This window comes from Dromiciops gliroides, chromosome 3 (assembly GCF_019393635.1).
Source record: "Dromiciops gliroides isolate mDroGli1 chromosome 3, mDroGli1.pri, whole genome shotgun sequence".
Lineage (NCBI taxonomy): Eukaryota > Metazoa > Chordata > Mammalia > Microbiotheria > Microbiotheriidae > Dromiciops > Dromiciops gliroides.
This window is the reverse complement of record NC_057863.1, coordinates 340,173,265-340,186,554: the sequence shown is the minus strand read 5'-3', so window position 1 is coordinate 340,186,554 and position 13,290 is coordinate 340,173,265. Positions and strand designations below refer to the sequence as shown.

Below are 13,290 nucleotides of genomic sequence, written 5' to 3'. Positions count from 1 at the left end.
AATGGGGAAAAAATAATAAAAATATCTTGATTTTCCATAATGAAGGACGTTCCTAATTTCCCACTACGTACAAAGAATTAGATGATTCTTTTGACTTTTACAATCTCATTTTAAACACAACTAATACCAACTTGCTTTTCAATTGCCTTTCCACGACAGAGCTCTAACTGTTTTAAAACTGGCTTTCATTCACATGTGGTAGTGAGCAAGGGGCAAAAGTCTCTCCATTTTATAGATAACAAAATCTGAGGCAGAATAGGAACACTTTAGATGATTTGCACTCAACCTTCAGTAAATCCATCCTTCTAGGGTTGTAAAAAACAAGCATAATATTTGCATAATTGTGAGACTCAAATGAAAAGTTATATAAAATGCTCAGTAACACTTAAAACCTTATATAATCTATTATACTATGAACACTAACTTGGCAGTGATGAAAAGAATAAGATGCCAATTCCTTGAACATTGTAACAGTTTATTTTAATATTTTATACAGCTAGTATTGGTCTCCAATAAATTATATCAAGTTATAAGTGAAGGCTCTTTACTTTTCCTGGCTGCCCTCCCCCTATTACCCAAACTTTACTTTATAGAAATTGCAAATGGGACGTTGGGATATTTAAAACTCCTTCAAGAAAGATAGGATCTACCATAAGATTTTGACAATTCGTGATTGTAAGTTCGCTGTGCACCAACTATGTGTCTCTATTGTTCAAATAGCACCTATAAAACTTAGGAGCAAACAAAACATTCAACATAAGTTATCAAATTTTCCAAATAAAACATTCAGGAAAAGTTCTTGGAATTGGCTGTATTCCTTAATGAGAAAGTGGCAAGTAATAGGGGAGTTTATATTCTTCAAACTGGAACCAATTTAAATGAGGCCAGTTCTCTTTATGTAAATGATAAAGTTGATGGGTTTTTCAATATTGCTGTAGCAGCTATCTAACACACTCACACTCACACCCCCACTGTATTCAGTTTTAATACAGTATTTAAAGATTCCTTCCATGGATACATACGCAACAGGTATCCCTCTTCAAGCAATATTCCAAAGATAAAATACTTTAAAATCCTTCAAATGGCAGCATGTAATATATTTGTTCTGGGGCTAATTTCTACCACTCTTTCAGATGATTATCTAGTATTACAAACATAATTCTCCAGAAGACACCCAAGAAGCCCAGCCAGCTGCCTGCTGTACTACATACCCTGATTTTATTAGATCTAAAAACAAACATATACACGGCAACAACCTAAGAGGCACAAAGATTCTCCCTTAAAGCAAGCTCTTAACACAGAGACAGGTTTGAAATCACACAATTCATGGTTTAACACAGAAAGATGATGTAATTGATTTTACTCCAATCACTCCACCCCCAACATCTCAGTCCATATGTTGAACATTATCAGTTCCAAAGAGACATCAGATAAGGAGCTACTTCTCCATGAAATCATAAATTTTAGGCAAGGGTAAACCTTGGAATCACTTACAAAAGCCTTCAGAATACTGACAACCTGAAGCTTTTGGGGAATATTTGACAAGTCCTGGGAGGCCAATTATTTTCAGGGAGGTTGGGAACATTCTTAGCCTCTATGTGGAGACCAGAACTGGTAAGAATTCCTATCAGTTAAGAGAAAAGTATTATTTTGGTAACCCATCAGTGGCTTAGCTGCTTGCATGGTACAAACGTGGAAGAATTGTTGAAAAGATATCCAATAGTCTCTACTGCAGTAAAGATACAAAACAAAAGGAAAAAATAATCCAGTAATCCTTTTCCTAAGGCCAATTTATTATACTAACATGGGTCTTAAATTTAATATTTTCGAGAGCAAACATAATTGTGTGTGTCTGAAGATGAGATACTTTTTTTCTTGGAAGGTCAAGACATAAGATCAGACATCACATGAATGCATATTGAGGATATTTTTAGATCATCCTTATTGATACCAACGTGTAACCAAAAATAGATTTACCTTCCTTCACTCTTTAATGGAAAGGAAATTTTTAACTAAAATATCTGGAGTGTCCTCATCATCATTTTGGACTATGAAAACAAAATGCAATTAGCTATGGAAACCTTAAGTCAAATATAATACAAAATGAACCAACACAGCACCTCTCTGTAAACTCCTTTTTTAAGTAAATTAGCTATCTAGTTGTCCCAAAAGTTGTTCTAATTTGTACCATGTAGTGGTTTTTCTTTTAAGAAATTAAACCAGAACAAAGCATCTTTGTCCTTTTTGGTTTTTTACAGTTTTTTTTTTCTTTTTACATGTACGTATATACAACTTTTAAAATAGCTGCACAATTTTCTCTGTTAGAGAAGTGCAGTCCAGGCAGACCATGCTTCTCAGTATATTAAAAATATTAAATAAAACCCAACCAGCTTCATTCTCTAATAGCCACGCTGGCTGAAAAAGGGATTGGGGAGTTGGGAGTGTGAGGGAGTGGAGAACAGGCAGTTGTAAAATGGGATCAGTCTCTCTACACAAATACACTACTTACCTATCTCAAAGTTATCTCCTTATCTTATCCCTGTCACAGCATCTCAGAAATCTCACCTTAAATATCTGAGATCACACATTGCTAGCTTTGAGATGAAATCTGTTGCAACATGCACATAATCAACTGCCCACTCAACCAACTGCAACCCTGAGGATTTTTCTGGACTGGTTGAAAGAGGAAACATAAAGACAATCCCTGCTGTAGAGTTGTTTCTCCAGTTTACAATTCCATGTGTTTCCCAGGATGTTTCTTGGACAAGCATGCACGGCATTGTCATCTCATGATTCCACTCTCCACAAGCAGATTTCTCCTCCATTCCTGGATCCCAACAAAGCCACCGTCATCCATCCAATGGTTTCCCCAGATAAACCAAAGTCACCTCCGTGTTGCCATACACAGCAGACACTGCTGGGTATAAGCAGACCTTTGGCAGTCCTCTAAAGGCAACACCTAGAAACTCATAGCCACGTTCAAAAGCTAAAGTCTTATCTTCCATGTCTAGGATAACACGAATCCTTTCTCCTATCTGCAAACAAAAAGAAGAAAGGAAAATTAGAAGAAAAGCCACAAAGAGCTAGCCAGTAGGCAGAATCTCTCTCTTAAGCCTATAATGGGTTCCCTACTTATTTCTGACTCTTAGAATTCTTATTAAGTCTTAGCAATGGTGTCATTTCTCATAGGAAGTCTTTCTTGAGTCCTCGCAATTTTTACTTTAGTGTTCTCTCTTTACAAAAATTACTTTGATTTTTCTTACCTCTATATGTGGTTCCCTCTCCTCTCCTCCCTCCGCACCCCCCTGCAAAAAAGAATATAAGTTCCTTGGGGAGGAACTTTTTCATTTTTTTGTCTTCGTATTCCCAGTAAAATGTTCAATGTTTGTTGAAGTGAATTTAATTATCTTATTCAAGCTGAAGAGTTTCCATATCATTTACTTTTGTTATAAATTAATGTACTCACTGAGGCAGAGTTGAATGATGTGCCCAGTTCAACCACCTCTATTTGAAGAGATAGTTTCTTGGGAAACAACTACTGGAATATATGATAATTTTACAAAAACCAAAAACTAAAAATTTTATATAGTTTATATTAGTATTTAAAAAATCATCTCTACTTGAAACACCAATGCATTTACAATTTTTGTTACCATGAAAGGACAAAACTAGCTACAAGTATAGAATGTAATTAAATATCTATTTGGCATAAAGCAACAGCAATGCTTGTTAAATTATTCTAGAAATACAATGTAACCAAGTATTTTCTCATTTCAGAAATTAATGGAAGACAAAGAATAACCAAAGAAACACTAATGTTGATTATTAAGCCAGTAATCTAACAAGGATGTTTTATCAACTTTTCCCACCTGCACTAGACTCTACAGGGGATGTATACAGTAACCAAGCACCTATTTTTATTAATAGAAAAAAAAATGTGAATTCTGAGTCATAAATAAAGCCTGCAATTTAACTTGATCCTTTCTTAGAAAAATCCTTGAAGCCCTCAGAATACCGGGTGGCAATGATATTTTTGGTAAGAAAAAGAGAACAATTTGAAAATGCATTGGAAAAGATGGCAAAGACAAGATAGGATGATTAAAGGTTGTGTACATATTATTAGATAGCAGGTCCATGCTCTCTAGGAGGACAAACAGACTCCCTTTTCAGAAGCCATCTCTAAAGGAGTTCAGAAATTCTCTCCACTAGTAGAAATTATCCCAAAGCTCTCTCACTATATTCTCCAAGAAAGGCAGAGATGCTATGGAAAGAGCATTAAATTTGGAAGCAGAGAATTTGGGCTTAAACTCTAGTTCTTTGTAGACTAGCTTTGTAATGTTAGCCAAGTTATCTCATCTCTCTGGGACTGATTGCTTATCTGTTAAATGAGGGAACTAGACTTGATGACCCCTACAATCACTTTTAGATGCATATCTATAATCCTGTGTGAAGTAACTAAAGAAGACCTGCAACAAATCCTTAGGGAATATTAGGATTCAATAATGAAGTAAAAAGGAGATATGATCACCTTAAGGATATGTTAGGCCCACAGCTTTTGTCATCCACAACTTTTCTTGTGTGATTCCAGGGTGGACCAATAGCAGGCAAGGCCCAGTTTCTCACCTGATATTTGGGTGCATTATTGCACTGTGGAAAACTGCCATTGACTTCCCCGTTATGTAGTAGGTTATTGTCCACTAGGTTCCAGCCCCAGCTCTGGTCGTCACTGCCCAGCAATGCCACGTAACCCTGACACTGCATTGGGGCCCGTTTTGTGGCAATTCCAATCACAGCCACAGTGCCCAGAGGGCCTTCCCACCAGACCTCCCAAGCATGACGGCCCTCACTGAAACCAATCTTGGTCCTTGCACCATCAGTGCTCTGAGCGATGGGATTCCGATGTAAAGTAAACCCATTCTTCTTTATGTAGACATTTCTGGAACAGTCATTGGTGCTGAAGGCATGTTGGAAGGCACGTACCTAGAAATGGTGAGACAGAGGTCCAAAAAAAAATTGAAAATTAGCACCCCATATATATTAAAAATCACCTGAACCTCAAGTTCTATATATACCTAAAATATAAAAATTTATTTTTTATTTTGTTATTTTTTGCAGGGCAATGGGGTTAAGTGACTTGCCCAGGGTCACACAGCTACTAAGTGTCAAGTGTCTGAGGCCAATTTGAACTCAGGTCCTCCTGAATCCAGGGCCAGTGCTTTATCCACTGCGCCACCTAGCTGCCCCCAAAAATTGATTTGCTTTTTAAAGCTAAGGTTTCTAGATAGACAACAAAAAACATTAAACTATTTTAAAAATTCAGCTATGATGTTTTCAGCATTTTTTGAACAAAATTCCTAGGCAGTGAGCAAGTCACCCTGTTGGCTCATACTGAACCAACTAAAAGTCCATGAATTGTTTTTAAACCAGGTCTCCTTGTCCTATAGTTCTATGAATAACTTTCTAGCTAGAACTACAAGCTTTTATATTCTCTTTTTTTTGTTTGTTTTTTGGTTTTTTTTGTTGTTGTTGTTTTTAGTGAGGCAATTGGGGTTAAGTGACTTGCCCAGGGTCACACAGCTAGTAAGTGTTAAGTGTTTGAGGCCGGATTTGAACTCAGGTACTCCTGACTCCAGGACCAGTGCTCTATCCACTGCACCATCTAGCTGCCCCTTTATATTCTCTTTTAAATATTATCTCATTAACCTCCACCTGTCTAAATATTTTTTAAATTCCAATTTTGTCACCAACATGCTAGTTCTACCTCCCAGTTTCATCATACTCCCAATTTAATAAACATTGCGTCCCCTATCACTGACAAAAATGTTCAGTACCCCTGGAGTCCTGTGATATGCCACTAAAGACCTTATTCCACATTGACAGCCATACTTAAGGTGTGCTTATTAATTAGCTGTCTACTTATCTATATCACATTTCTCCATCTTTTACATAAGAAAAAGACCAATAAGAAAAACTATCAAATGCCAAGATGAAATCAAGTTATCCAATATCTACACTATTCCAATGTGCCTTTCAAAAAGAAGAATAAATAAAGTTCAATTTACCTTGACTTGTTTTTAGAGAATCTATGCTGGTTTATATCAATCACCACTTTCTTTTCAAAGAAAAGCTCAAAAATCACTGGGGCTAATAAAGTCTACAATGTTGCAAAATATGCACATCAAAACTCAATCTCTTGTTTCTGAATCTCCCCCCTTTTAAAAAGTAGATACATTTGCCCAACTCCAGTCCCTCTCCCACTACCCATGATTCTCAACTTTTTTTACAACTACATATGAAAGTTTTTTACGTACTTCTATAATGTAATTTGTCTGAGTCTAAAGATAAAGTAATTTAAAGAGTACAGTTGTTTCTCTCATTATCTCCTTTCTTAGTTGGGTCTTTTATTGCCCCTTATGAATGCATATTCTTGCTTTTCTAGTCAAATATCAATCTCTTTGAAGCAAATATGAGTTTAGTAGTTCTACCTTATATCCTTTGTTAAAATACACCATGCTAGGTGGCGCAGTGGATAAAGCACCAGCCCTCTATTCAGGAGGACCTGAGTTCAAATTTGACCACAGATACTTGACACTTACTAGCTGTGTGACCCTGGGCAAGTCACTTAACCCTCATTGCCTCGAAAAGAAAAAAGAAAAAATACACCATCTAAGTAGTGAGCCTATGCCAGGTTCTTTCTTCTTCATGGTTCCTATTTCATTTTCACCATGTCATATCCTAGAGCTCAGTACTGCCTACTGTATCAAAATTAGAGTCTTTGGGAAGTTAATATTAGCCTTCTATCATTCCATCACATTTTATATTACTACCATATAAATCCTCAACTCCAGACCAGCCAACTGGCTTCTAATCCTTTATATGATTCCTTCCCACTGTCAGGTCTTCTTAAAACATCAACAGATATGTTATCTTCCTCTTGACAACATTGTTGCTGATAAGAATTACAACATTTTTAGACAAAACCTTCAAGTAGCTCTAAAATTTATGAAATATGAAAAAATGCTCTAAATTACTATTGATCAGAGAAATGCAAATTGTGACTGCTCTGAGGTATCATCTCACACCTATCAAAGTGACTAATATAACAAAAAAGGGAAAATATTGGATGTTTATGGGGATGTGGGAAAACTGGGACACTAATCCACTGTGGGTAGAGTTGTAAATGGATCCAACCATTCTGGAGAGCAATTTGGAACTATGCCCAAAGGGCATAAAGTGGTATAATACCACTGCTAGATTTATATCCCAAAGACATCCCCCCCCCCAAAAAAAAAGACCTGTTTGTAGAAAAATATTTATAGCAGCTCTTCTTGTGGTAGCTAAGAATTGGAAAATCTAAGGAATGCCCATCAATTGAGGAATGGCTAAACAAGTTGTTGTGGTATCTGATTGTAATGGAAATTATACTATAAAAAATGACAAGCAGGATGATTTCAGAAAGACCTGGAAAGACTTGTATGAACTGATGTATCGTGAAGTGAGCAGAACCAGGAGAATGTTGTGCACAGGGACAGCAATATTGTTTGATGAAGAACTGTGAATGACTTATTCTCAGCAATACAATGATCCAAGACAATCCCAAAGGACTAATGATAAAGCATACTATCCACCTCCAAGAAAAGAACTGATATTGATTGAACACAGCCTGAAGCATTCTATTTTTCACTTTCTTTCTTTCATTTTTTTCCTTTTATTTGAGTTTTCTTATATAAAATGACCATAGTAATGTTTTACATAATTGCACATATATAACCTATATCTAATTGCTTACTGCCTCAGGGAGTGGGGAGGGGAAGGAGGGATTAAATTTGGAACTTAAAACTTTAAAAATAAAAATGTTCATTTAAAAAAATTTAAAAATAAAATCCATGGGGGGCAGCTAGGTGGCGAAGTGGATAAAGCACCGGCTCTGGATTCAGAAGGACCCAAGTTCAAATCCGGTCTCAGACACTTGCCACTTACTAGCTGTGTGACCCTGGGTAGGTCACTCGTAGCCCTGCAAATAAATAAACAAACAAATAAATAAAATAAAATAAAATTAGTGAAAAAAAGTTAAATAACCACAAACTCAGCAGCACAGCCCAGGCTTCTCTAACCCTCTTGACTGATGTTACTCACACACTGAACCATAATCACAGACATCCTCCAGATAGATAGCATCTAAATGCAATCATTAGAATTTATAAAGTAAAGCTCAAAGGGAGATTGACAATTATATGCCCAGGTCAGTTGGACTTACCATTTTACCTCAAAAGTTACTTTTTTTTTCTTTCAACAAACATTTATTTTATTTTCCATTTACATGTAAGGGTAGTTTTCAACATTCATTTTCATAAGATTTAGAGTTCCAAATTTTTCTCCCTCCCTGCCTCCCTTTCCTCCCCCCTCCATAAGATCCAAATCAGGTAATATATGTACAATCTACAAGAGTTCTTTTTATCAGTTCTTTCTATAGGGGTGCATAGTATGCTTCCTCATTAGTTCCTTGGGATTAAAAGTTACTTTAAAAAAAAAAAAGTAGTCACTGCATAATCTGTAACTACTTATCTTCCTTTAGTAAATTCCACTTTTTCGGTTCTGTGTTTAAAAAAAAAATGCACATCAACCTACATTTAGAAAAGGATACCAAAATATTAAAATGAACAGGACTGTGGGTGACACCTACTGATATGGTTAGCCATCATTTTTAACCTGAAAGAGTATGGCATCTAACTACCACTATCTTACTGCTTCTGTGTTCTATATGCGATATAGAATATTCTATACAACATAGAAGGAATTTTCCCCAAGGAGTCTGTATTGGCAAAGTTTTTCTATAAAAATTCACCTGTTCCATACCACAAATTTCATAAGCATGCTTTCACCTTTCACTGACAAAAATGCTCAACTATGAGAATATTGCACAGAATATTGGAAAGTCTGGGTTAGGAATCCAGCTCTCATTGCTTGTGTGACCTTAAGCAAGTCATTTAGCTTCATTAAGCCCAAATTCCTCATCTAATAAAATGAAAAGATTAGACTAACATGGCCTCTAAAGTGCCTTCCAATTCAAAATCTATGATCATAGGTTACTAACTAGCATAGCAGAACAAAAAAAGGTTCAAGTTAGAAGAGGAAATATCCAAAATATTTTCAGTCCCTCTCTAAATGACTTCAAAAGTCAGCAATAAGAAGATAATCTTTAAATACTCTTTCCCATTTCCAAAATAATATGTAATTTGCTGAGAGCCTTCCCATACTGAAACTCTTGCCTCCAAGGTCAGTCATTAATAACTTGCTTCTTCTTAAATCCAAAGGCCTTGATTTTTACATTAATAAATGCTCATTGGTCTTTGCTAAATTTGACATTCCATCGGATGGTTTTATATACCATCAATCTCCTAACTCATCCATTTCTTCTCTAGTTCCTCTTCCTCCTCTGCTCTGAATTCCCTATTTATTAGAAATCCCAAGTCTTGGTCCTTGATCCTTTGCCTTTTTTTAAAAAAATTTTTACTCTTTCTCCCTTCATTTATCTACTTTAACTTGATGTCTTGTCACCTCAGTTCAATAGCCCCCTGCTCAAACTCATTATCTTCCCCCCCAAACAGCTCCTCCTGCCAACCTCTCTCTATCACAGTCAATGACTCCATCTTTTTATGCCTAGTATCTAGGCACAAAGTCTTGGTATCATCTTTGACTCCTACCCCATGCTCCACATCCAAGCATCAAGTCCTAAGTTGTTGTTGTTCAGTTGTTTCAGTACTGTTTGACTCTTCATGACTCCAACTGGGGTTTTCCTGGCAAAGATAGTTGAATGGTTTGCCAACAAAAACAACAAAAAACTAAAAACGGGCTGGGTAATGGACCTTAGAGGAAAAATTAGTCTAACCCACTTATTAAAAAAAAAAAAGAGTCCACAATAAATGAGCTGACATGCCTAGGGTCATATAATTATCTATAGGTAGCGCCAAGACTAAAACTCAGTGCTCTTTCCACTACACTAAGTTATCTTTCTCATATCCATGTTCTCCCTTCCATCCTCAGTAGTGAAGATACTACCTCATCACCACACGCCAGGTTACCACAACAGACTCTTACAACTGGTTTCCCTGATTCCTGGCTCCTCCCAATTCCTGCCAAACGAAACTATCTTTGCCACAATTTTCTTCACATCACTTGCCCACTCAAAAACCCTCAAGAGTTGCCTGTTCCTCCTGTATCAAATTTAAACTTCTTTGCCTAGCTGTCAATAGCCCCTATAACATGTTACCATCCTACATATCCACCTAATGCTCTTCTTTGGGCAACTTGGTAGCACAGTGAATAGAGCTAGGCCTGGAGTCAGAAAGACCTAAGTTCAAATCTAGGCTCAGACACTAGCTGTGTGACTCTGGGCAAGTCACTTAACCTGTTGGCTTCAATTTCCCAAATATAACATAGGGATAATAATAGCACCTACCTACCTACCTACCTACCAGGACTGTGAAGATCAAATGGGATGGATAACTATAAAGTGCTTTGCACAGTGCCCAACGTATAGAAGGTGCTATATGCTAGCTATTATTATAATTATGTAGCTCCCAAATATGCCTATCACACAAGGTCTCATCCCCATGCCATGTAAATTATATGCAGAAAGGTACCTGAGTACCTTCCATCAACCACAGCTTCTGCCTCGAATGCCCTCCCTTCTATTAACATACTCAAATCCTACCTGTCCCTCAAAAAAGCAGCTAAAGTTACATCTCTTTAGCCCAACTATTTCTGTCTCTCTCCTGAACAAATACTTTTTATGACCTTTAGATTGTAAATTTCTGGAGAAAGAAAATTTCTCCTTTTCACTTTTGTAATTGCCTTGTAGACAAAAGGTGGTCAATAACTGATGATTGATCAAGTGACTAACAATGTATTTTCCCAATCTCCTTCATTCTTACAACCACTAAAGAAAAAAGTTTTAAGTAGAAAAAGTGTAATTCTATTTCTGTGCCATAACATTCCAGCCATCTGAGGAAGGGTCCCCACAGTGGTGGCCCCACTAGACTGACATAAAGACTAATCGTAAAAACTGAACAGAATATGACAGAGTAATGATGTATTTTTTTAATTCAGAAATTAGTTATATTTGATAATACCATAAATGCCAGATATCCTAAATATTAGTTGTACAGACATACTTGCTTTAAAATAAAAAGCACAAACATGAAATTAGGGGATGTTTGGTAGAAATTAATTCAGCAAAACTCCTTGGTCAGATGTAAAAGCTGAATTTAAAAAGACTACTTCCAAACATTTTTCCTGAATTCAATAGCTTTTGAGTATCATGCCAACAAACACTTTAATTTTTTAATTATAATAAGTCTGTGATACCTAATAATAAGTCTGTAACCCCTACATAAACTCATAACAAGCCACTTAAAGCACATGAAACTATGTTGGAGTTACTGGGAAAAACTACAGATACTGATGATGTGAATGTAGGGTATCTTTAGATCTTAGGTAAAGAAACCAGACAGTGTAGCTTCAATGAATTTTTTTCTAATTTGTTAAACTGAGGTTTGAATTGAATTGAATCTTAAGAGACTAGACAGTGCAGCTTCACTTAATTATTTCCTAATTTATTAAACTGAAGTTTGAATTGACTTGAAACTTAAGAGGTTAGAGAGTATAGCTTCACTGAACTGTTTCCTAATTGATTATAGGGAAGTTGTGACTCAAAAGATGTTTGATAGCTCCGTCAAGTAATGATATTTTAGCTTTGTATCCAGGTCCCATTGACATGACTGACATTTATAAAACTAAGTCCTAGCCCTCGTTCTCTTTCATACATTTCTTTTGGTGCAACACTGGGCATCTATTCTTAGCTTTAACTGAACCCATTCCTAGCTCCTCCCAATTGTTTACATTGTACTGGGAGTATTTCCTAGGTGGCCTCACCACACAACCATCACTTGAGAATTGTTATTTCCCTCTATGACTAAGATGCATAGGCAAGATCCTTGGACAAACAGAGGATGTGGAGCAGGTATGAGGAAAGAGAACAGCTACAACTATCAAAGTGGAGCTCAAAAGAGAGTATTTTAGAAGGCTGAAGAAGTGCCGCCGGGTGGGGCTTGACAGGGTTCCTACCCCTTGAAAGTTTGAAAGATGCTTGGGCATATCTGCAATCCAGAGCCTAAAGCATAACAAATTTTTAGGCCAGGGCAATAAAAGCGTATATTTGTGCCTGGGAGACTGAGGAAACCGAGTTTAGGGGAGTGCCTGCAAGTGCCCCAGCAGAACAAGAGATGGGGGAAAAGGGCGGGGGGGGGGGGAGCATATACAAGTGCCTCAGTGGGAGAACAAGAGATGCGAGTAAGGGGGGTGTATGACAGTAAGTGCCCCAGTGGGAGAATAAGAGATGAAGGTAAGGGAGGGGGGGAGTGACTGTAAGTGACCCAGTGGGAGAACAAGGGACGTGGATAATGGGGGGGGGGAGTGACTGTAAGTGCCTCAATGGGAGAACAAGAGATGGAGGTAAGGGGGAGAAGGGGGGGGGGGAAGGAGTGACCGTAAACGACCCAGCGGGAGAACAAGAGATGGGGGTAAGGGGCCGGGGCGGGGGGGGGGAGGAGAGGAGTGATTGTAAGTGACCCAGTGGAAGAACAAGAGATGGGGTGAGAGGGGGGTGCAGAGCTACAGAGAAGCCGATGCTTTTTAGAAGAGGGGCCGGACCGTGTCCAAGAATGCAATCCGTGGTGTGCTGGGCCGGACGCAGGGCGATCGGGGCCGGGGGCCGGGCCGGAGGCGCGGAGGGAGGGCCGGCGCCGAGGCTCACCTTGGCCTTGTAGCTGGGCAGGTTGCAGAGGATGTCGGTGCGCAGCGCCTCCTCGGCCAGGCTGCGGGCGCAGAGGCTCCGCCACACCTCGCTGTTCTCGTCGCCGTGCAGGCAGCGGTACCAGTGCTTGCACACGAGCGCGCAGCTCCGCAGCTCGGCCAGCTCCAAGTACGAGAACACCAGCTCCAGCACCCGGCTCGGCAGCCGGCCCCCGGCCCCCGGCGACCCCGAGCCTCCTCCTCCCGCTCCTCCGCCGCCGGCACCGCCTCCGCTGCCGCCCGGAGCCGCCGCCGCCACAGCCGCCGGGGGCGCCGCCGGAGCCGCCATCGCCGCTCCCCAAGCCGCCCGGGGACCGCCACGACCGCCTCCCGCCGTCTCTGCCCCGGAGGCCGAGTCCGGCTCGGAGGCAGGAGCGGCTCCCTCTCCGGCCCCACCAACCGCCGCGCCGAACCCCCGCCCCCGCCCGCACTGGGGCG

General features: G+C 39.1%; 1 protein-coding gene across 2 annotated transcripts; it reads right to left on the bottom strand.

Annotated features, from left to right (window-relative positions):
- Nucleotides 1-458: 458 nt before the first annotated feature.
- Nucleotides 459-13,250, bottom strand: FBXO45 (F-box protein 45). Of its 2 annotated transcripts, none has more exons than XM_043996619.1 (3): nucleotides 12,815-13,250; nucleotides 4,624-4,980; nucleotides 459-3,035 (listed from the first exon to the last, which is right to left on the bottom strand). In XM_043996619.1, the coding sequence occupies exons 1-3, from the start codon at nucleotides 13,139-13,141 to the stop codon at nucleotides 2,850-2,852; spliced, it is 870 nt and encodes a 289-aa protein (XP_043852554.1). In that variant the 5' UTR covers nucleotides 13,142-13,250; the 3' UTR covers nucleotides 459-2,849. The 2 variants fall into 2 exon arrangements, with proteins under 2 accessions (XP_043852554.1, XP_043852555.1); XM_043996620.1 differs by having other exon boundaries at nucleotides 2,901-3,035; nucleotides 4,529-4,980.
- Nucleotides 13,251-13,290: the final 40 nt, after the last annotated feature.

Excerpts from the sequence above, each read along its gene's own strand:
- FBXO45 (XM_043996619.1), bottom strand. The coding sequence starts at position 13,141 with ATGGCGGCTCCGGCGGCGCCCCCGGCGGCTGTGGCGGCGGCGGCTCCG. Across the intron at positions 4,981-12,814 it reads TGCCCAGCTACAAGGCCAAG|GTACGTGCCTTCCAACATGC; the intron begins GTGAGCCTCGGC and ends CACCATTTCTAG. Across the intron at positions 3,036-4,623 it reads ATAATGCACCCAAATATCAG|ATAGGAGAAAGGATTCGTGT; the intron begins GTGAGAAACTGG and ends TTTTGTTTGCAG.